The 25,877-nt window shown below is 38.6% G+C and overlaps 1 protein-coding gene across 1 annotated transcript in view; it reads left to right on the top strand.

Moving 5' to 3' along the window:
- The first annotated feature begins 448 nt into the window (after positions 1-448).
- gfra3 (GDNF family receptor alpha 3) overlaps positions 449-25,877 on the top strand; it is a 52,353-nt gene continuing 26,924 nt past the window's right edge. The window contains exon 1 of the mRNA XM_053641228.1: positions 449-1,205. Coding sequence (XP_053497203.1) covers positions 1,163-1,205 — 43 coding nt within the window. The 5' untranslated portion in view covers positions 449-1,162. The remainder of the gene's footprint in view (positions 1,206-25,877) is intronic.

Here is a 25,877-nt window from a genome sequence, read left to right as displayed (position 1 = left end):
ATCTCCAACCAAAATCTCTCTCTTTTTTTTTAGTTGATCAAGAACCTCTTAAGGCAATGACTAGATGGTCATGTGGGCACGATTAATGGTGGAGCTAAAGTCTTCAGGAAAGTGGATCTCCAGGAACAGGGTTGGTGACCACATGATGTGGAACCTTCTTCATGATGGGAATGAATTCTTTTATTTACAGTTCTTGGTTGCACCAACAGTAAATGCTTAAAGCAGCCCAAAGCACAAATGCATCCCAATGATGGGAGGTTCTTGTATCATTTTTACAGGGATATTTATTGATTAGTGCTTCTTCTACACTCTGAAAAACAGGACTCATCCAGGACACATTCCTCTGAGAATGAGCATCACCAGAGCTCCTTTAGTCTCCTGTTTGTCCTGTGTTCGGTGTGGTCTGGTCTGGTGGTCTCTGCTTTTGTGTTTGGAATCACGCCTGTGGGGCGTGGCCAGGCGCGTGGACGTGTATCCGAGCCAATCAGGACGCAGCCGCCGCGCGTCTGGAGTTTGAGCGCTCGGTTATAGCGGACTGCTGGCGCGAGCGGGACCGGAAACGCTTTCTGGACTTAACCGAGACTTCCCGGAGACCCTGTACTCCGTCCAGCTGTGCCGACGCGCTCTGTTTACTTAAACCGCCTTGTGAATGTGGATGAGAATCTCTACAGCGCTCCCGAATTGCCCCTGAGATAATTAACGGGTTGGAATCGGGTATTTTGGGTTGGCGCGCGCAACGCACGCGTTCAACGTTTTTGAACTTTACCGGTTGTTGTTCTAGTTTAAGAACCGCTACAGAGACATTACCACTCTAACCGATTTGCAATGCTTTGCTAAACGGCACAGACGGCACCGGATGACGTTTGGGAAGTTTGAGGTATCATTTTGTGCGCGTGCCTGTGCGTGTAAGAATTGCGCCCCGCGTGCATGGACCTCTGTTGTATGTAGTGGGCGGCTGTGTGTCGGTGTGAAGGACAGCACGCGCGCATTTAAGTAAAAAAACAAAACAAAACAAAAAGTCTCCAACCTGTGAAGGTAAATAGAACCGCGCGTGTCTCCACGAGTGTCGCGAGCTCCGGATATACCACCACCAACAACAACAACAACACCACCACCACCACCACCAACAACAACAACAGCAGTGTCTCCATCCTCTAAGGAAATGTTCCGACTGGGAATCCTCCTGAACCTGCTCTTCATCAGAGGTAAGGACCCGGCGCGCGCGGGTCTCCAGTGCATTTGTCTCCTCGTGCTAGGAGATCAGCTCGCGAGCGCGTGCCTATTGCATTATAACGTTTATTATCATCATTATACATTATATAGTTTAATACAAATGGTGCATAAATCCAGAAGAAAGTTCACGTTTAGAAAAGCATCAGCTAATATACTCTGCTTTCTCTATATTTCTGCCATTTTGCATTTTTTTAAAATTTTTTTTGCGTGCGTGCGTGCACATAATTTGATCCTCACCCGATCCAAGTGTCTATTCCATGTTTTCACCACTATTAGTATTATTATTGCTGTTGCATGAGAACAGAGCAGTGCAGTGCAGCACGCTTAACCAGAGTTCTACCGAGCACAGAGAGCAGGACAGGAATCAGACAGAGAGTCTCTTACTTTTAATTCTGCAGATGATGATTTTGTTGGAGGTCTCGCACAGCTGGACTGTCAGCGCATCACATCTTTTCTCCATACCCAACACTGGAGAATTTCCGGTGTGTTCATTTCTTGTTTTGGAGCGAAATCTAAATAAGTAAACTTCAGGAGCAGTAGTTCCTGGAGTTATCACGAGCGCAAAGAAAAATCGGATCACACTGGGACTTCTGGAAATGTGGATGTTACTGAACGCATCAGATAGTTAATGAATGTAATGCATCTTATTTGAATTTATTTGCCGGTACATTTTGTTCTCCTATGTACACATTATAGCTTAGAAATATATCATCATAGGCACACCAGTGGACCTTAAGGTCCAATTATGTAGCTTAATTATGTTGTGTTTCTCTAAATTGAAGTTGCTGGTTATTTTTTTATACACTGGCCTCTTATTTTACGCGTCATTTATATTTATTGCAGTGGTCATACATACATACATACATACATACACACACACACATATATATATATATATATATATATATATATATATATATATATATATATATATATATATATATAGAGAGAGAGAGAGAGAGAGAGAGAGAGAGAGAGAGAGACAGACAGACAGAGAGAGAGAGAGAGACAGAGACAGATTGTTACTTCCCCTCTTGGCTTGGTTATTTGTCTGATTTATTGAGAGATGATCCATGTCTAAAAATATGATTCCTCCGACATATTACAGATATGATAAGAGACCCCTGTCAGTGACAATATATCGCGAGTTAGTCTGTGAAGATCTCTCTCTCTCTCCATCTCTCTCTCTCGCTCCCTCACACACACACACACACACGTTTGTCTTACTATCTTTGTGAGGACCTTCCATTCACATAATCATGAATGCAGCCTAAACCTAACAGCAATTTTAACCTCATTAAACGCCAGTAACCAAAGCAAAACCATAGCTCTCATTGATATATTTATTTATATTATTATGTTTTTTTTTTTTTTTTTTTTTTTTAATAAAAGCTATATTTCTAGTCATAAAAACAGTTCTTCATATAGGGACCAGCCAAATGTCCCCACAAGGTCAAAACGTACCTAGATATTGTTATCTTTGTGAATGGGGAGATAGGATCCACACCAAGATATAAACACACACACACACACACACACACACACACAAACATTGTATTTTGTTCAGTCGTTTGGTGTTTCTGGATCGTTTGAAGTGCATTGTGGGTTTTCATGAACACATTGGATATTTTCTACTATGCATTAGAGCAAACACATTTTGTACCTTTAATATGTATCTTTTGCCTAAGGTGCATATAGTTTACCTTATAAGGTATATATAACTGTGGATATGTGACTATATCCAATTATGTACTAAATGTACCTTACTGTTTTATAAAAGTACACTATTCACAAAAGATAAAGGTACCACCCCAGCGATAAGGGAAGGCGCAGTTTAGACCCCCTTTTTTTCTGAGTGTGCATGAACACAAAATAAAACCACTTAAGGTCGGAGATGCATGAAGAACTTTGTAAGGATCCGGAACAGTTTGTTGCTCGAGTTGGTTTGGCACAGTACACTCCTGCTTGCCTGAGCTGCGTGCGTGCGTGCATGTGTGGGTCTGTGTGTGTCTGTGTGTGCATGTGTGTGTGTGTGTGTCTGTGTGTGCATGTGTGTGTGTGTGTGTCTGTGTGTGCATGCATGCATCCATCAGCCGGAGTGGTGTTTTTCACGTCGCACCCCGCTGCAGCTGAGACACGCTGTAATGTGCGCGCTGAGCGACGGCGTTTATTTACGAGGCGCTTTAAATAATTGCACATTTGATGCGCGCGCATTTTGCCCACTCCACTCCACTCGGGGAGGGCCATGCGCTAGTCACGTGACACGAACCGAAATAATCTCCATCTCTCGTTCTCTCAGAACATGGGCTACTTATGATGTGCAAAACGGTCTTTTTTTATTTTATTAGTTTTTTTTTTAAAGTGATTCGAATCATTTAATTCGGTACACTAAAATGATTCGAATCTTTTAGTCACAAATTCGTTCAGATTTGGGGTGTAATGCTGCATAGTAATAATAATAATAATAATAATAATAATAATAATAATGCTTCCAACCTGGGCTTGACAGTAAAGTACTGTAAAATTTACAGTAATTTTTTTTTTTTTTTTAACAGTGTAATAAAGGTGTTCAATGGGGTTGGGATCAGGGCTCCATGCAGGACAATCAAGTTCTTCTACTCCAACTTTGGTAAACCGTGTCTTCATGGAGCTCGCCTTGTGCACAGGGACATTGTCATGCTGGAACAGGTTTGGGTCGCTTGTGAAGGGAAAGTGTAATGTAACAGCATACAAAGATATTTCATATAATCTAGATTCATTACATATAAAGTGAAATATTGCAAGCCTTTTTTTGTTTTAATCGTGATGATTACGGCTTACAGCTCATAGAAATCAAAAATCCAGCATCTCAGAATATTCGAATAAAGAATTTATAATACAGAAATGTCGACCTGAGAAGAGCTCTAATCAGCGAATTAACTCAAAACACCTGCAAAGGTTTCCTGAGCCTTTAATCTCTCAGTCTGGTTCAGTACACAATCACAATCATGGGGAAGATGAAAGTAAATGTTGCATTTTATTTGGAAATCAAGGTCCCAGAGTCTGGAGGAAGAGTGGAGAGACACAGAATCCAAGTTGCTTGAAGTCCAGTGTGAAGTTTCCACAGTCAGTGATGATTTGAGGAGCCATGTCATCTGCTGGTGTTGGTCCAGTGTGTTTTCTCAAGTCGAGAGTCGATGCAGCGTCTACCAGGAGATTTTAGAGCACTTCATGCTTCCATCTGCTGACGAGCTTTATGGAGATGCTGATTTCCTTTTCCAGCAGGACTCTGCACCTGCCCACAGTGCCAAAACTATTAGTAACTGGTTTTCTGACCATGGTATTACTGTACTTGATTGGCCAGCCGACTTGCCTGACCTGAACCCCATAGAGAATCTACGAGAGACACCAGACCCAACAATACAGACGAGCTGAAGGCCGCTATCAAAGCAACCTGGGCTTCATTAACACCTCAGCAGTGCCACAGGCTGATTGCCTCCATGCCACGCAGCACTGATGCAGTAATTCGTGCAAAAGGATTAAAGCCTTGACCAAGTATTGAGTTCTTAAATGAACATACTTTTCAGAAGGTCGACATTTCCGTATTAGAAATTCTTTATTCTAATATTTTGAGATACTGGATTTTTGACTTCCATGAGCTGTAAGCCGTCATCAAGATAAAAAAAGAGGTTTAAAACATTTCACTTTATGTATAATGAATCTAGAATATATGAAAGTTCCACTTTTTTAATTAAATTACAGAATAAAACGAACTTTTCAGCGATATTCAAATTTTTTGAGATGCACCTGTAATTAAGGCTGGTTTTCAAACTACATCTCTTTGCAGCCAACTATTTCATTTTATTTTGAAGGTTTATTATCCAAGTGTTTGTTCCATTGCTCTCAAAAACAGCACTGCTTCTTTCAGACACATTTGACACACTGATGGTATTTAGTGTCACATAAAATAAAATTTGATATTTTTCTAGCAGTAGTCTGATGACTGAACAGGACAATTCTGTCATTTTTCTGAGGTTGAAAGAAAATAGACTGGTTTTTGAGGTAGTCAAGCTTTTGTGTAAAATCTGCTTTGATTATACAGTAAGTGTATATTAATGCATACAAATCATGTGCAGCAGTCTTTTATATACCAAATTAAACACCGATTAAGTTTAAAAAGTTCTCTCGCAATTCATTTTGTATTTGCCATTTTGCTGCTTTATTGTTTCATATTCAGTAGGGGTGATATGATTATTTAGCTTAAATTAAGTGCTGAAATTTGACCCCTTATGGACAGATGTGCCAAATGAGTCTGTATGGGAAGGACCGAATTTATGTGGTTTATGAGGTTTACAGACAAATCTAAAATGAGCACATTTGCAAATGTATTTCTTTTTGTTTTTAATTAAAGAGTCAGTATAGTCAGTACTGGACTGACAGAGATACATACCAAAGATTTATCTGAAATGATTTGGCTGTTTATGTAATACACATCACTAGGTTAAAGATTAAACATGTAAACCGGGTTTATACAAGGTTAAACAGCTGGCCAATTTGTTTGAAGTTTACCTCGGGTTATAAATCGAAAACCTGTAAACGTTATACGAGGAGGGTGCTATTGCCTCATTGTAGGTGTGCAAACGTCAGAAAGTCTAACAGACGCCATTTAATGTACACAGACGTGTGTGTGTGTGTGTGTGTGTGTGTGTGTGTGTGTGTGTGTTCTTACCACTTTTTAAGAACCAAAATGTTCCAAATGTCCCCACAATGATAGTATAGTGTCACATGTCCTCACAACCACCTGGTCCTCACAAAATTATGTTTATTTGTTTTTTTCAGCTTTTCTATGAAAACCTAAATCTTAGCATTAACACAACTTTAATTAGCTATCACTATGTCAGAGCAAGGTCCTCACAAACATAGAAAAATGAGCGTGTGTGTGAGACCAGGTGTGTACGTAAGTGCGAGTGTGTGTTTTAGAGATAGGCAGGAGGCCTCTATCTGAGCTCTGCCTCTAGGTGACAGATGTTAGCAGGTGTGGCGAATCAATCCTACAAAAGACTAAACAAACAGTTTCTCATTGTGTGTAGCGGCTGTTCAGGATTCAGTGAATCTGGCACCGTTATTATTCTGTGTCACGATAATAATAATAATAAAGATATCATTTTTTTCCCTCATTCATGGCAATAAGACACAATTTTGGTGTGATGTTTGCTTCTTTAGTTTAGTAATGAAGCTTCAAAGCTAATGGGGCTTAGAAGTAAAGGAAGTTAATAGCTATAATAGGAAGTTAATAGCTATGAGTGTAACACTAAACATTCATACATTCACGTCCAGTGACATTGTTTGGGTCAGTAACAAAATTTAGACATTAACAGTTTAATAACATAAGAATAGATCTGTATTAAAATGCACAAATGAATTTGTAATTATGTTATCATCCGAATGATGTTGATGTACAACTTCGCCTACGTACTTTAGGCCACGCCTCCCGCCTGATTGATACCAAACTATGAGTGATTCAGCTTCGAGGGGAAGCTACAACTGTTTGTGACGTCCTTTTGTCCATTTTTATAGTCAACAGTGTATCTTGCAATGTTACAAACCACATAAACAAGTCTGTTTGAGATACTGAACAAAACAGTTTTAGAGTCAAGAGTGTGTAATGATTTAGACATGCAGTTTGTGTAATGCTAAACTGGAGGCTATGAGCTTATAACACATATAAAGTCCTGGATGATCGGCTACATTTGGGTTGATGTATCTTTTAAAGCAGTCGCACTGTTTATTAGCTAATGGAACATTGTCTTGCTTTCTTACTGGATATTATATTATCGGTGATATATCTCAAATAAACAGTGTGTAAGGAAGTACAGAGCTTCTGGGTGTGTCTGTACACCGCTCCTGATTTTTATGTAGCTCGGTGCTTTGTGTGTGTGTCTCCGCTACCTCGTGTGCCAAGTATAAACCCGGACTAATTGGCCGCTTGTGTCAAGCCAGAGCTCTATCGCTGTCTCAGATAGATACATGCCCAAGGACAGACTGGACATGCCGTATCCAGAGACAGGTAATTACACATCCATTTTTAATATAGACGGCCAATTCATTGTAACCTCACCATGGAAAAGTAAAGCATGTGTTAATAAAGCAGCTGTGTGATTTCAGACCCGTTAATAATGTTTGTGTCACATAGATAACATTAGATATTCCCCAGTTTTATATATATATATATATATATATATATATATATATATATATATATATATATATATATATATATATATACATACATACGGTATCTCACAAAAGTGAGTACACCCCTCAATTTTTTGTAAATATTTGATTATATCTTTTAATGTGACAACACTGAAGAAATGACACTTTGCTACAATGTAAAGTAGTGAGTGTACAGCTTGTGTAACAGTGTAAATTATCTGTCCCCCCAAAATAACTCAACACACAGCCATTAATGTCTAAACCGCTGGCAACAAAAGTGAGTACACCCCTAAGTGAAAATGTCCAAATTGAGCGCAAAGTGTCAATATTTTGTGTGGCCACCATTATTTTCCAGCACTGCCTTAACCCTCTTGGGCATGGAGTTCACCAGAGCTTCACAGGTTGCCACTGGAGTCCTCTTCCACTCCTCCATGATGACATCACAGAGCTGGTGGATGTTAGAGACCTTGTGCTCCTCCACCTTCCGTTTGAGGATGCCCCACAGATGGTCAATAGGGTTTAGGTCTGGAGACATGCTTGGCCAGTCCATCACCTTCACCCTCAGCTTCTTTAGTGTGTGGGGTCGTTATCATGCTGGAATACTGCTCTGCGGCCCAGTCTCCGAAGGGAGGGGATCATGCTCTGCTTCAGTATGTCACAGTACATGTTGGCATTCATGGTTCCCTCAATGAACTGTAGCTCCCCAGTGCCGGCAGCACTCATGCAGCCCCAGACCATGACACTCCCACCACCATGCTTGACTGTAGGCAAGACACACTTGTCTTTGTACTCCTCACCTGGTTGCTGCCACACACGCTTGACACCATCTGAACCAAATAAGTTTATCTTGTTCTCATCAGACCACAGGACATGGTTCCAGTAATCCATGTCTTTAGTCTGCTTGTCTTCAGCAAACTGTTTGCGGGCTTTCTTGTGCATCATCTTTAGAAGAGGCTTCCTTCTGGGATGACAGCCATGCAGACCAATTTGATGCAGTGTGTGGCGTATGGTCTGAGCACTGACAGGCTGACCCCCCACCCCTTCAACCTCTGCAGCAATGCTGGCAGCACTCATACGTCTATTTCCCAAAGACAACCTCTGGATATGACGCTGAGCACGTGCACTCGACTTCTTTGGTCGACCATGGCGAGGCCTGTTCTGAGTGGAACCTGTCCTGTTAAACCGCTGTATGGTCTTGGCCACCGTGCTGCAGCTCAGTGTCAGGGTCTTGGCAATCTTCTTATAGCCTAGGCCATCTTTATGTAGAGCAACAATTCTTTTTTTCAGATCCTCAGAGAGTTCTTTGCCATGAGGTGCCATGTTGAACTTCCAGTGACAAGTATGAGGGAGTGTGAGAGCGATGACACCAAATTTAACACACCTGCTCCCCATTCACACCTGAGACCTTGTAGCACTAACAAGTCACATGACACCAGGGAGGGAAAATAGCTAATTGGGCCCAATTTGGATATTTTCACTTAGGGGTGTACTCACTTTTGTTGCCAGCGGTTTAGACATTAATGGCTGTGTGGTGAGTTATTTTGGGGGGACAGCAAATTTACACTGTTACACAAGCTGTACACTCACTACTTTACATTGTAGCAAAGTGTCATTTCTTCAGTGTTGTCACATGAAAAGATATAATCAAATATTTACAAAATGTGAGGGGTGTACTCACTTTTGTGAGATACTGTGTATATATATATATATAGATAGATAGATAGATAGATAGATAGAAGCAGCACATTTCAGAAACTGAAAATAAAATAAAATAGGTACTCCAAAACCGTCAAGACAATCCATGAAATGAAATATTTACATCAACACACATACACACACACACACACACACACCAGTTTCTATAACAAACTGATTATTTTACACTGATCATTCAAAAGCACGGCCATTACAGTGTTTTTAGGAAAGTCGTCAGTGAAAAAAGTACGTAAAAAAATTGCAAAGACATGCAAAAAATTATTAATTGGTATTTTTATTAACTATTATTGCTTATTGCAAGCCCAAATAATTAGCCGGTCAAAAAATAGACGGCACACATTCATGAGAATGACGTATCAAATGAATGAATACTCAGAATCGCAGAATAGCAGAAAAAAACAATCAAAGTGGATCCTGCTTCTCATTTCTGATTTTTTTTCTCACCGCATTTAATCTTCAGCCTAACAGTGATGGAAAAAACCTTTATCCACTTTCACTTTCATGTGAAATACAAGGTTTACCGATAAAGCCAACAGATGTTATGCTGAATTTTATTTGAGACTGTTTGTCTTTTGCTCTGTGACTACCTCTGTTCTCCTCTATCCTTCTCTTCAGGAGAGCCAGTGTGCTTTGATTTACCCACTTTGGTGCTTTTAATGGCAGAATGTTCTTCCCTTGTCCAGCGATTTTCCTGTTCTAACATTGAGCCTGTCAATTACAGGCTTGTAAAGAAGAGAGATTGTAGCTATCTGATGTTTATGCTACAGCGCTGATGAATACTCGATTTTGATTGGTCAAAAGGTGTTGATTAATTTTCTATAACAGCAGATCTGACAATAAGTAAAATCACAGGTTTATGGTAATACTGTCGTCCTAATGCGTAATCGTTTCTATAGTAACAGCTCATTTACAGGGACTTGTATGGCAGGCACTCCACATAAACTCATAAAGCTGTCTTGGTAGGCGAACAGGAGCAGGAACTTGTTTTGTAGACATTCCTCAACATCAATAGACTATAAACATAACAAGTATGACTTGCCATTCAATTAATAAATTAAAAACTGTAATCATTGGCGAATTTCTATTGTATAAGAGGAATAAAACACTTCAGGACTTGCAGTTTTAGGAATATAACCAACTTCAGGTTGGCAACTCCGTTTCATGTCGGGCCACATCACACCACCCTGTCGTTGATGATTTTCCTATAACAGCACTCCATGAAGGGTTTTACTCCTGACATATCACACAGCATTCAACATAAATCTCTCCTGTAGAGATACATTTAGCTCAGTGTTATTTCATTTATATTGAAACCCATCAAACCTATTATGTCTAAAGACTTTAACAGGATCTAAAGCCTCTATTATTTTCCATCCATCCATCCATCCATCCATTTTCTGTACCACTTATCCTTACTGTGTCACAGGGAACCTGGAGCCTATCCCAGGGAGCATAGGGCACAAGGTGGGGGACATCCTGGACGGGGTGCCAATCCATCGCAGGGCACAATCACATACACGTTCATACACTATGGACACATTTGGACAAGTCAGTCAGCCTACAATGCATGTCTTTGGACTGGGAAACCGGAGTACTCGGAGGAAACCCCTGAAGCACGGGGAGAACATGCAAACTCTGCACACACAGGGCTGTGGCGGAAATCGAACCCTCAACCCTGGAGGTGTGAGGGCATGGACACCATGCCCCCTCTCATTTTTTATGGAATTTAATTATTATTAATGGGAAAGTGTTTAAGTGTGATCACAAGTCAGAGTCGAAATCGCAAACAGACTTAAACAAATGTGTTCTTGCAGATACTTAAATCTTTGTATTTAATGACTTCACTCTCACCTCCAGGGGTGGTGTGCATGGAGTTTGCATGTTCTCGCCGTGCTTCAGGGGTTTCCTCCAGTTACTCTGATTTCCTCCCCCAGTCCAAAGACATGCGCTGTAGGCTGATTGGCATGTCTAAATTGTCCGTAGTGTGTGAAAGAGTGTGTGATTTTGCCCAGCAATGGGTTGGCACCTGGTCCAGGATGTCCCCCGCCTCATGCCCTAAGTCCCCTGGGATAGGCTCCAAGCTCCCCGTGACCCTGTGTAGGATAAGTGGTAAAGAAAATGGATGGATGGATGGAAATCCTAGCCTAAATTTACAAAGATTGTTTAACACTAGAGTATTTAACTCATATTTAACTCCTAGATACATATTATTTTAGAAACCGCCCCAATTTTCCAATATATTTTCTCAAAACGATAACATTTTGCAGATTTTCAATGTGAGTTATAATGGCAGAGCCATTATAGTGTTTTTACAGTGATGTGATTTCATGAGAATGACTGAGTATATTAATGAATAGAGGTTTTTCCATCAGTATTGAAAAAACAAACAACCAAAGTGGATCCTACCTTTCATTTTTATTCATTTTTTTTCTTTCTCACCTCATTTATTCTTCAGCTTAACACTGATTGAGAGATTTTTATCCACTCTTATGTGAAATTCGTGTTTTTTTTTTCTGAAAAGGTTAACCGATATTATGTTGAATTTTATTCGAGACTGTTTGCCTAGGGACGTGTTTAAGTCGAAATCAAGCACATTTCTTGATCTAGACAAAAAACCTTCTGACATGCAGTGAATTAATGCCGATAAAAAGTGTGAATGTTGCAGTGACGAGCCGGGTTTGTATATGAAAAATTCATGACAGGATGGTTGGTCGTGAAATTTGTGCTTAGAGGTAGAGCCTGTGTGAAGTCTGTTGCTGAAAAAAAAATTGCTTGGAATTTTGAAGGAAATGACTTGGGGTTATTCATAAACAATATCCGTGCTTAAGCAATTTTGAGGGATTGTAAAAGAATAGACCTGTGGCAAGAAAACACACAGGGAGAGAGGGAGAGAAAGACGGGCCGGGCTGCAGGGGTTCGAGGGATTAACGAAGTTGATTGTTTTGCCAGTCACCTGATCTTGACATACGGTGAAGGACAGGGAAGTTTTGAGGCCCTTCAGGGTCGTTTGTGTGTTTTGTTGATAACAAGGATTTGGAATGCAGTTGTGAAAATGGCAGATGGTGTTGGTCCTGTGCCTCGGCTCCAAGACTCAAGCCAAGAGACAGAATCTGTGAGTGACTGAATGTGTGCGTGTGTGAGAGAAAGGGAACAAGAGAGAGAGAGAGAGCATGTATGTGTATGCTAGAAAGTCAGTGTATGTGTGTGAGAGAGAATGACTGTGTGAAACAGAGGTGGCCAAGTGAAGGCTTTAGAGGGAAAGAAAGGGAATGTGTATGTGAGAGAGATTGTGTAATTGTGTAAGAGTGTATGTATGTGTATATATATATATATATATATATATATATATATATGTGTGTATATATATGCACGCACACCCAGTCCTGATTTTAGCATAATGTTGCAGCTCATTATCATTAAACGGATGGTGTCGGCTAAGCGTTCTAAATTAGCGGCCCGTTAATGTGCTGCGGCGAGAACTTCCTCCCTCAATCTCGGCTCCGTTTTCCTCCGAGCTGTCAATCACTCTCAGCCTCCTCCGCCTGCCCGCTTTAATACAGCCGCTATGCTCTGATGTGACGTGTCACCGATAGCGAGCAGGACGGGGCTCTGACCCACATTCCACTAAAACCTCTGACTGTCTGATTTAAAGAACAGCAGCCCTCAGGCACTCTTTTACTTCTTTAGAGCTCGAAGAGAACTTATCCTTCATGTTCTGTGCAGAGACCCAGATCAATCTTCAACAGCTCAATAGACATTTTTCATAAGTGGCTCCCTTGAAATGAGGAATAATAATAATAATAAAAAGATTTTTTAAAGAGCAATGATCATTGCCTTTTTTTTCCTTTTTTTTTTTTTGCTGTTTCTTTGCAGTACCAGAGGGTATTGTGTAAGGAAACTGCAGCTGTACTTCTCCATCAGCCACTCTTATAGTACCAATGCTTCCAGATTGATGATTGATTGCTTGTGCTACATAATACATACATACATACATACATGCACTCTTTGAAAATTTAGGACTTTTAAAGGTTATTCAGTTGTTTCACTGGGGGAAACCTTCAAAGGAATCCTACAACAACGAGTTTTCCTGTCAAAAAGGGATCCACATAGAACCCCTTTAGACAGCTAAACCATTAAACCTTTAAAAACCATTTGAAGACCCCTTATTTCTAATAGTGTTGAAGTTCAATGCAGGAGAAATAAGTTCTAACAACATTCATTCTTTGGTTTGTAAATTTAGGAAAGGTCTAAAATGATCTATGCAAAACTCAACAGCAAAGAGTTTTCCTATTAGCAATGGATCTTAGTACAACCATTTTTAGACAGCCAGAACCCTTAAAATATATAGTACCACAGCCCCCTTTTGAGGAGCCCTTTTTGTAAGAATGTTGAAGTTCAGCGTTCAAAGTTCTGGCACGTTCTTTGATTTGCAACTTTGGGGAATTTCCTATTAGAAAGGGCTCCAAGTAGAACCCGTTTAGAGTGCTAGAACATTTAAGTCTTTAAAAACCCTCATTTCTAATAGTGTTGAAGCTTAGTGTAGGAGAAAAAAGTTCTAACAATATAAAGGGTTCTTTGGTTTGTGAATTTGGGAAAATATATTCAATGCAAAACCCAACAACAAAGACTTTTCCTATTAGAAATGGATGGAATCATTTTTAGAAAGCTAGAACCCTTAAAATATTCCACACCCCTGTTGAAGAACCCTATTTCTAAGAACTTTGAAGTTCAATGCTGGAGGAAAAAGTTCTACCTAAAGCAACCTTTGATTGGTCACTCTGAGGGAACCCTTAATGGTTTTATATAGAACCCTAAAACAAGCGTTTTCCTATTAGAAAGAGATCCAAGTAGAAACCCTTTTTAGAAGCTAAGAAGCCTTAATTATCCAGTAAAATCTTAAAGAACCACTGAATAAACATGTTTTTTTAAAGATGTGGAACAAATGCAGCACAAACTGAAATGCAAGGGAAGCTCGAACATTACCCATGTAAAGAGGCCTCGAGGGATATTTTTCAAAGACTGTCGGATTAATTAAACATATTTGGACTGCAGATTATGTTACAAGTGTAGACAAACATCTAAACAGACCCAAGAAGAAAAATAAATAAACTAGAAAGGAAATTAGGCAAGAAATAAAAAATAAATAAAAAATAATAAAAAAGTATAGTTAAATAAACTTACTCACAGATGCACACACTCAGGGAAACGGAGCCACAAACACATCGTAATTAGACATCAGCTTTTATTCCTCCACACGTTTCATTCCCCTTTACTGAACGACTAAACGGGTGGGAGTGAAGATTCTGTAGGTATTGTGTTTTAATGTTTTACGCTCATTAACGGATTTTATCAGCCTTGTAATTCACACACACTTCACAGCAGAAATGAGGGTTTAGACTGTCGTCATTTTCTGTAAACTGGGTTTTAATTAGTTTGAACCCCCCCCCCCCCCAAACCAGAATGAGGAGAATAGGTTAGTGCTGAAATTAATAGTACTTTTCTACATGTATTGTTGAGTTCTCTCTGACTATAGACCATGAAAAACAAATACACCAACCCAACCCCCCTCCCCCCAATCTATCTGAACCATATCAGTGCAATGAGAATCCCAAAAATTATCAGTGAATACTAGTGTACTAAAATACTACCAATGAATCATTTGAAATGACTCAGAAATGTTTTGTTTACAGTATCTCATTGTTTGCGCTTCAATTGTATGATGTGTGCGCCGTTAAAAAAAAGCAAAACGTTTTAATTTGCCATGCGTCTTTGATTGCGTCTCTCTACGAACCCTTAAACGTGTGACGTAAGAGAGTGAGTCAAATGAAAAACCTTCATTTTTTTTTTCAAGACGTTGTTTTTCAAGACGAATCCGGAGACTCGTTAAGTGCTAGAACACTTACATTGGACGAAATGGAGGTTATGTAGTAAAAATTATGAGATTTTTGTGTCACCTATTTGCAATAAACAATGCAAAAAAAAAAAACAAACCAAAAAAACAACATAAGTTTTTCATTTGACTCAGCCTCATAGAACTCAACAGTAGAGTGGTTTACACTCTATTTTGTAAACAGATCCAAGTGGAACTGTTTTAGGAAAGCAAGAAGGCTTAATTATCATCCAGTGACCCTTTTGAAGAACCTTTTTTTTTTTTTGCTCAAAGTTCAAAGGGTTCTTTGGTTTGTTTGTTTGTCATGCTAGGAAACTTCTTTCTCCAGCTTGGAACTTTAACACTCACAATAAAGGTAAAACCGTTTACTAGAAATCAAGGTTCTTCAAATGGTTTTCCTGTGTTTTAAGGGTTCTACAATAGTAGTAAAGGGGTTCTATATGATTGTTTTCATTTGACCCAGCTTTGTAGAACTCTACAGTAGTGTTTTCCAATCAGAAATGGATCCGAGTGGAACTTAGCTTTTAGGAATCTAAGAGGCAATAATTATCCAGTGAACCCTTGGAGAACGATTTTTCTCACAATTGGAGAAAATAGGTCTAACAAACTAAAGTTTTCCCCAATGGTTTGTAATTCTGGGGAAACCCTAAAAGGTACTAGGTACTCTGGTACTATTCCAAGTAGAACTCTTATTAGGAAGCGAAGAAGCCCTAATTATATAATGAACCCTTGAAGAAGAACATTTCTGTAGATTTTATTTCATATACGTTCACACATACTTTGCTTAATCTTGCTAGTTTATGTTTATATGGCACTGACATTAATAAAAGAAAGTATTTCCTGTTCATTAAAATGCTCATTTAAATTTAGTCTGGTACCGGTAACTCATTTGAAGTTACTGTTAATGGATTTGTTTCTCAAATTTTGCAGCCAGAAAGCCAGGTTTCTTGTTTTTTTTTTGTTTTTTTTTTGGAAGATGGCACATTAGTCCCTCTAGTTTGACAATCCTATTTTAGAAATTGAGGCAATCTGAACAAAATGTGGGTAAAGGTGGTGTTTTTCTTGTTTACTTTTCTCTCACTTTCTCTCGACATTGTTTTCTTCCTTTTTCTCTTTACTTCTGTGAGAGAATCTGACCAGCAAAGGCTGTGGATTAGAGTTTATGATTGCTAAAATCCTCATTAACATTCTTTTCTCGTCAGGCTGGCTGTATTGATCAGTTAACACTGCTGGATCTGGCACACACACACACACACACACACATGCCGGTCTGCACACAAACCCTCCCATTACTTTTCTATATTGCTGTACAATTTTTCAGAATGGTGGTAACTGTTTCCGTCTCTACCTCTGTCTGTGTTTGTGTGTGCGTGGTGCAACTAAAAGCAAGTTCTTCAAGGTGTCTGTGTGTGTAAGTGTGGCGTGTCACTCTTGTGTACCAAATGTATTTTCAGTAGACACACACACACACACACACTCAAATACACACACAAGCACACACACACATACCATAATACCTAGGCCAGCATGTGTCTGATTGCAATCGGCCTCCATACTGAGACCGTTTCCTTGCTTGCTGCTTCCGCTGTCTGTCATTCCGTGTTTATTACCCCCCCCACACCCCACCCACCACCACACCGCCCCCACACACATTTTCTTTTTTTATTTTTATCCCTCTCTCGATCTTCTTACTCCTACTCTTTCTTTCAGACTTTCCTCTTGTTCTCTCCTTAGAGCACAAGCATATGTCGTGTGTCTGTGCCGCTTTCTGTTGATTTGTTTGTTAGTGTTTCATCATCATCATCATCATCCAGATCAGTGCTGTGTTGTGGGTCTGTTTACTGTTTATCCTTTATTTATCAAGAATAAATCCATTAGCATAGAAAAGCATCTAGTTTTAATGTGTCATTAAAAAAATTAAAAATATATTTTTGCAAACCATCCAGTGCGAAGAATCCACACAAGCTGATAGCTAAATAAAAACTAGTCACTAGCCTAATTCAAATAGATTAGATGTGTGGTGCTTCATGTGTAATTTGTGAATCCATGATTACAGATTGGGTGTTTTTTAGTGTAAGCTATGATTAGACATGTGGTGTTTTTAGTAGAGACATGATTAGACATTTGGTGTTTTTAGTAGAAGCCATGATTAGACATGTGATGTTTGTAGTAGAATCCATGATTAGACATTTGGTGTTTTTATTAGAAGCCATGATTAGACATGTGATGTTTGTAGTAGAATCCATGATTAGACATTTGGTGTTTTTAGTAGAAGCCATGATTAGACACGTGGTGTTTTAGTAGAAGCCATGATTAGACATGTGATGTTTGTTGTAGAATCCATGATTAGACATTTGGTGTTTTTAGTAGAAGCCAAGATTAGACACGTGGTGTTTTAGTAGAAGCCATGATTAGACATTTGGTGTTTTTAGTAGAATCCATGATTAGACATTTGGTGTTTTTAGTAGAATCCATGATTAGATACGTTGTGTTTTGGTAGAAGCCATGATTAGATGTGTCATATTTTTAGTAGAAGCCATGATTAGACATTTGGTGTTTTTAGTAGAATCCATGATTAGATACGTTGTGTTTTGGTAGAAGCCATGATTAGATGTGTCATATTTTTAGTAGAAGCTATGATTGGACATGTGTTGATTTTGTATAAACTCTGATGAGAATTGTGGTGTATTAACTATAGGCTGAGATTGAGCATGTGCTATTTTTCGTAGTGGCCTTAGATGTGTGTTTTTTGATGTGAGTAGATACCTTATGTTTTTTTTTTTTAAGTCATGACTGGATATGTGTTAGACAAAGCTGTAATTGGACATGTGGTGTTTTTAGTATAGCCTATGATTAGACATGCATGTTTTTCAATAGAACCTATGATTGGACATGGCTTTTCTAGTAGAATCTGTTCTTGGATGTGGTGTTTTTTTTTGTTTGTTTGTTTGTTTTTTTAACATAAATTGTGATTGGAAACGTGGACATTTTTGTATATACTATGATTGGACGTGTTTTTTTATGCATAACTTGTGAATGGACATGCATATTTTTTTCCCTGCATAAATCTGAAATAGGACATGTGGTGTATATAAGAAGTGATTAGATGTGTGGTGTTTTTAAATGGTCTGGACTTACATAGTGCTTTTTTAACCTTAGCAGTTCCAAAGCACTTTACACTGTCTCATTCACCCATTCACACACACCAATGGTAGCAGAGCTGCCATGCAAGGTGCTAACTTGCCATTGGGAGCAACTTGGGGTTCAGTGTCTTGCCCAAGGACACTTCTGCACGTGGTGTCATGTGGGCCGGGAATCAAACTGCCAACTGTACGATTAGTGGACAACCCGCTCTACCACCTGAACCACAGCTGCCCACTATTATTATTATTTTACTAGAAGAAGTGATTAGATGTGTGGTGTTTGTAGTATAAGAAGTGATTAGATGTGTGGTGTTTGTAGTATAAGATGTGATTAGATGTGTGGTGTTAGTAGAGGAAGTGATTAGATGTGTGGTGTTTGTAGTATAAGATGTGATTAGATGTGTGGTGTTTGTAGTATAAGAAGTGATTAGATGTGTGGTGTTTGTAGTATAAGATGTGATTAGATGTGTGGTGTTTGTAGTATAAGATGTGATTAGATGTGTGGTGTTTGTAGTATAAGAAGTGATTAGATGTGTGGTGTTTGTAGTATAAGAAGTGATTAGATGTGTGGTGTTTGTAGTATAAGATGTGATTAGATGTGTGGTGTTTGTAGTATAAGAAGTGATTAGATGTGTGGTGTTTGTAGTATAAGATGTGATTAGATGTGTGGTGTTTGTAGTATAAGAAGTGATTAGATGTGTGGTGTTTGTAGTATAAGAACTGATTAGATGTGTGGTGTTTGTAGTATAAGAAGTGATTAGATATGTGGTGTTTGTAGTATAAGATGTGATTAGATGTGTGGTGTTTGTAGTATAAGATGTGATTAGATGTGTGGTGTTAGTATAAGAAGTGATTAGATGTGTGGTGTTTGTAGTATAAGAAGTGATTAGATGTGTGGTGTTTGTAGCATAAGAAGTGATTAGATGTGTGGTTTTGTAGTATAAGATGTGATTAGATGTATGGTGTTTGTAGTATAAGAAGTGATTAGATATGTGGTGTTTGTAGTATAAGAAGTGATTAGATGTGTGGTGTTTGTAGTATAAGATGTGATTAGATGTGTGGTGTTTGTAGTATAAGATGTGATTAGATGTATGGTGTTTGTAGTATAAGAAGTGATTAGATATGTGGTGTTTGTAGTATAAGAAGTGATTAGATATGTGGTGTTTGTAGTATAAGAAGTGATTAGATATGTGGTGTTTGTAGTATAAGATGTGATTAGATGTGTGGTGTTTGTAGTATAAGATGTGATTAGATGTGTGGTGTTAGTATAAGAAGTGATTAGATGTGTGGTGTTTGTAGTATAAGAAGTGATTAGATGTGTGGTGTTTGTAGCATAAGAAGTGATTAGATGTGTGGTTTTGTAGTATAAGATGTGATTAGATGTATGGTGTTTGTAGTATAAGAAGTGATTAGATATGTGGTGTTTGTAGTATAAGAAGTGATTAGATGTGTGGTGTTTGTAGTATAAGATGTGATTAGATGTGTGGTGTTAGTATAAGAAGTGATTAGATATGTGGTGTTTGTAGTATAAGAAGTGATTAGATGTGTGGTGTTTGTAGTATAAGAAGTGATTAGATGTGTGGTGTTTGTAGTATAAGAAGTGATTAGATGTGTGGTGTTTGTAGTATAAGATGTGATTAGATGTGTGGTGTTTGTAGTATAAGATGTGATTAGATGTGTGGTGTTTGTAGTATAAGAAGTGATTAGATGTGTGGTGTTTGTAGTATAAGATGTGATTAGATGTGTGGTGTTTGTAGTATAAGAAGTGATTAGATATGTGGTGTTTGTAGTATAAGATGTGATTAGATGTGTGGTGTTTGTAGTATAAGAAGTGATTAGATGTGTGGTGTTTGTAGTATAAGAAGTGATTAGATGTGTGGTGTTTGTAGTATAAGAAGTGATTAGATGTGTGGTGTTTGTAGTATAAGAAGTGATTAGATATGTGGTGTTTGTAGTATAAGATGTGATTAGATGTGTGGTGTTTGTAGTATAAGATGTGATTAGATGTGTGGTGTTAGTATAAGAAGTGATTAGATGTGTGGTGTTTGTAGTATAAGAAGTGATTAGATGTGTGGTGTTTGTAGTATAAGATGTGATTAGATATGTGGTGTTTGTAGTATAAGAAGTGATTAGATATGTGGTGTTTGTAGTATAAGATGTGATTAGATGTGTGGTGTTAGTATAAGAAGTGATTAGATGTGTGGTGTTTGTAGTATAAGAAGTGATTAGATGTGTGGTGTTTGTAGTATAAGATGTGATTAGATATGTGGTGTTTGTAGTATAAGAAGTGATTAGATGTGTGGTGTTTGTAGTATAAGAACTGATTAGATGTGTGGTGTTTGTAGTATAAGATGTGATTAGATGTGTGGTGTTTGTAGTATAAGATGTGATTAGATATGTGGTGTTTGTAGTATAAGAAGTGATTAGATGTGTGGTGTTTGTAGTATAAGAAGTGATTAGATGTGTGGTGTTTGTAGTATAAGATGTGATTAGATATGTGGTGTTTGTAGTATAAGAAGTGATTAGATGTGTGGTGTTTGTAGTATAAGATGTGATTAGATGTGTGGTGTTAGTATAAGAAGTGATTAGATATGTGGTGTTTGTAGTATAAGAAGTGATTAGATGTGTGGTGTTTGTAGTATAAGATGTGATTAGATATGTGGTGTTTGTAGTATAAGAAGTGATTAGATGTGTGGTGTTTGTAGTATAAGATGTGATTAGATATGTGGTGTTTGTAGTATAAGAAGTGATTAGATGTGTGGTGTTTGTAGTATAAGAAGTGATTAGATGTGTGGTGTTTGTAGTATAAGAAGTGATTAGATGTGTGGTGTTTGTAGTATAAGATGTGATTAGATGTGTGGTGTTTTTTTCCTCTTTCAGAAGCCGAGGTCAAAGCTTCCACCGCAGTTTAATTTACAGCTCACAGCCGCAAATACTCAATCAGCACATAGTTTAACACGAATCCTTACAGCAATTAGGACACCCTGCTGTTCTGGCAAGACTGAGAGAAAAAAAAACAGAGAGGGGAGACAGAAAAAGAGAGAAAACAGGAGAGGGATGGGAAAGGAGATGTGGTGAGAGGTAGAGCGAAAGACATTAATAAGACCAATTATACTTATTATTAGAGAAAAATTAATTACGCTGTATGCATAACACATTAAACGGAAATGTTATGAAACACTGCATGGTGAATACAAATGAACACAATACCTCATCAGAAAGAATGGCAAGAAACAAAGGCAAGTCCAGAGTGTATTCCCGCCTCGCTCCTAGTGTTCCCTGGATAGACTTTGGATCCACTGCAACCCTGACCAGGATAAAGAGCTTACTGAAGATGAAAAATGAATGATTTATATATTTACTCAATATTTACATTTTTCGAAACAAATTTATGCCATTACCTTAAGGGGAAGATAGAGACGGAGAGAGGGAGAGGGTTGGGGGTGTGGGGTGGCAACTGAGGCAAAGATTGGTGAAACAGACAGAAAAAAAAGACAGAGACGAGGAAAGAGAGAAGGGAAGAAGAGAAAGACAGAGAGAGGGTACGGCTATGAGATGGGGATATCGAGAGAAGAAAAGTGGGAGAGGTATGGGCTTGAAGTGAGAGAGGGAGAGAGAGATAAGGAAGAAAGAAGTAGATGTGAGAGAAAAATGAAACAGTGAGGAAGAGAGGGAGATGGAGGGAGGATAGAGAGAATGAAAGAGAGAGACGTGGGATATAGAGAGTGAAACAGAGAGAAAGAGAGGAGGAAAGGAGATACATGGAAGCTTGAGAGAACTAAACAGGAAGAGAGAGATGGGAGAGAAAGAGAAAGAAAGAGAGAGAGAGAGGGAGGATAGAAAGAATGAAGCAGAGAGAAAGAGATCGAAAGAGGTGGAAAATAGAGAGAATGTAACAGAAAGAGTAAGAAGAGCGAGATATGGAAGATCAAGTGAATGAAAGAGGAATAGAGAGATGGAGGAGAGAGAGAATGTAAGAGATGGAAGGAGATGGCGGATTGAGAGAATGAAACTGGAAGAGAAGGATGGAAGAGAGAGAATGAAACATGGACAGAAAGGGAGAGATATGGAGAACAGACAGAATGAAATGGAGAAAAAGAGAGGAGGAAGAGAGAGATTGAAGATAGAGAGAATGAAACAAATGGAAAGATAGAGAGAGCTATGGAAGAGAGACAATGAAACAGAGAGAAAAAGTGGAGAAGGAGAGAGAGAGAGAGCTGGAAGGTTGAGAGAATGAAACAGAAATACAGTGCATCTGGAAAGTATTCACAGCGCTTCACTTTTTCCACATTTTGTTATGTTACAGCCTTATTCCAAAATGGATTCAATTCATTATATTCCTCAAAATTCTACAAACAATACCCCATAATGACAACATGAAAGAAGTTTATTTGAAATCTTTGAAAATTTATTTAAAAAAACAAACAAACAAAAAAAGCACATGTACATAAGTATTCACAGGCTTTGCTCAATACTTTGTTGAAGCACCTTTGGCACCAATTACAGCCTCAAGTCTTTTTGAGAATGATGCTACAAGCTTGGCACACCTATTATTGGGCAGTTTCTCCCATTCTTCTTTGCAGGACCTCTCAAGCGCCATCAGGTTGGATGGGGAGTGTCGGTGCACAGCCATTTTCAGATCTCTCCAGAGATGTTCAGTCAGGTTCAAGTCTGGGCTCTGGCTGGGACACTCAAGGACATTCACAGAGTTGTCCTGTAGCCACTCCTTTGTTATCTTGGCTGTGTGCTTAGGGTCATTGTCCTGTTGGAAGATGAACCTTTACCCCAGTCTGAGGTCCAGAGCGCTCTGGAGCAGGTTTTAATCAAGGATGTCTCTGTACATTGCTGCATTCATCTTTCCCTCGATCCTGACTAGTCTCCCAGTTCCTGCTGCTGAAAAACATCCCCACAGCATGATGCTGCCACCACCATGCTTCACTGTAGGGATGGTATTGGCCAGGTGATGACTGGTGCCTGGTTTCCTCCAGACATGACACTTGCCTTTCAGGCCAAAGAGTTCAATCTTTGTTTCATCATGGTCTGAGAGTCCTCAGGTGCCCTTCGGCAAACTCCAGGTGGGCTGTCATGTGCCTTTTACTGAGGAGTGGCTTTCGTCTGGCCACTCTGCCATACAGGCCTGATTGGTGGAGTGCTGCAGAGATGGTTGTTCTTCTGGAAGGTTCTCCTCTCTCCACAGAGACACGCTGGAGCTCTGTCAGAGTGACCATCGGGTTTTTGGTCACCTCCCTGACTAAGGCCCTTCTCTCCCGATCGCTCAGTTTGGCCGGGTGGCCAGCTCTAGGAAGAGTCCTGGTGGTTCCAAACTTGGAAGGGGGCCACTGTGCTCATTGGGACCTTCAATGCTGCAGAAATGTTTCTGTACCCTTCCCCAGATCTGTGCCTTGATACAATCCTGTCTCGGAGGTCTACAGACAATTCCTTGGACTTCATGGCTTGGTTTGTGCTCTGGCATGCATTGTTAACTGTGGGACCTTATATAGACAGGTGTGTGCCTTTCCAAATCATGTCCAATCAACTGAATTTACCACAGGTGGACTCCAATCAAGTTGTAGAAACATCTCAAGGATGATCGGTGGAAACAGGATGCACCTGAGCTCAATTTTGAGTGTCATGGCAGAGGATGTGAATACTTATGTACATGTGCGTTTTTAGTTTTTTATTTTTAATAAATTTGCAAAGATTTCAAACAAACTTCTTTCATGTTGTCATTATGGGCTATTGTTTGTAGAATTTTGAGGAAAATAATGAATTAAAAAATGTGGAAAAAGTGAAGTGCTGTGAATACTTTCCGGATGCACTGTAGAGGTGTATGGTCGATAGAGAGTGTGAAACATGGAGGAAGAGAGAAATGGAGGATAGAGAGAATTAAATAGAAATAGAGAAAAAAATAAACAGAGAGATGGCGATCGAGAGAATGAAAAAGAGAGAAAGAGAAGAAGGAAGGGAGAAAAAGTAGGGAGAGAAAGGGGGATCTTAATTCTCTCACACAGGAGTGGGGTTGATGCCTGGGAAACAGGAAATGACCGTGAAGTCATTCCCTCTTTTTTTTTTTTTTTTTTAAAACAATTATGAAAGAATAATAAAGTCCAGAAGAGAAGAGGTGATGGCAGCCGTACACACAGCCCTGCTGTGACACTTCACGATTTAGGACTGTTTCTTTCTTTCTTTGTTTTTTCAATTTACGAACATTGGAGATTGATTTTTCTTTTTTTTTTTCTTTTTTTCTTTTTTTTTTACAGGGAAAATGTTTCTCATCATAAATATGTGTTGTTATTACATGTCCCAACAAAAACATTAAAGTTCTGTTCTGAGCATGATTTGTTACTGAACATTTCTGCTGAACGTATTTTGACCTGACAAGAGAGGAAACCCAAAGTCTAAATCATATTCACAGTGTTTGAACAACAGCACACTGCGACTCCTCACCTCGCTCTGACAGACAGAGTTCATCTGGGTTTGCTATTGTGAGTCGTCTGCTTTAACTTTTGAACCTGTGGTGTTTAACCTTTAACCCTGAAAGCTGTGCTGACACACTATGAACCCCGTCTGCTCTCACTCTCTGATAAGTGTTGAAATGTAGAAGTCCAGCTTGCAAGTCACGAATACGTGGTCAATTATGACAACACACACACACACACACACACATGCACACACGCACATACACACACACAAAGCAATTTTCCATCATCATTACCACAGACCAGAATTTCAACATGTTGCAATTTCACACTTTACAAGACTAGGAAGTGGGAAGTACATGCATATGCAGCTGCAACTGCTAACATAATACTACTACTACAATTAAAACTATGACAACTACTACTACTATTGCTACTTCTACTACTACTACTATTGCTACTTCTACTACTACTACTATTAAAACTATGACTACTACTACAATTAAATCTATGAGAACTACTACTGCTACTACTACTACTATTAAAACTATGACTACTACTACTACTGCTTCTATTAAAAATACTAAAACTACTGCTACTATTAAAACTACTATTAAAACAACAACTACTACTAAAACTATTACTAAAACTACTACTACTATTAAAACTATGACGACTACTACTACGATTAAAAATACTAAAACTACAACTATTAAAACTATGACTACTACTACTAAAACTACTACTAAAGCTAGTACTACTATTAAAACTACTACCAAAGCTAGTACTACTATTAAAACTACTGCTAAAACTACTACTACTATTAAAACCACTACTAAAACTACTACTAAAGCTAGTACTACTATTAAAACTACTGCTAAAACTACTACTACTATTAAATCTATTACTACTACTACTACGATTAAAAATACTAAAACTATGACTACTATTAAAACTACTACTACTATTAAAACTATGACGACTGCTACTAAAACTACTATTAAAACTACTACTATTAAACCTATGACTACTACTACTACTAAAGCTACTACTACTACTAAAACTACTATTAAAACAACAACTACTACTAAAACTACTACTAAAACTACTACTACTATTAAAACTATGACGACTACTACTACGATTAAAAATACTAAAACTACAACTATTAAAACTACTACTACTACTACTACTAAAACTACTACTAGAGCTAGTACTACTATTAAAACTACTGCTAAAACTACTACTACTATTAAAACTACTACTAAAACTACTACTAGA

Source organism: Ictalurus furcatus, chromosome 14, assembly GCF_023375685.1.
Source record: "Ictalurus furcatus strain D&B chromosome 14, Billie_1.0, whole genome shotgun sequence".
Taxonomy (NCBI): Eukaryota; Metazoa; Chordata; class Actinopteri; order Siluriformes; family Ictaluridae; genus Ictalurus; species Ictalurus furcatus.
The sequence above is the reverse complement of the archived record's forward strand: the minus strand, read 5'-3'. Positions and strand labels throughout refer to the sequence as shown.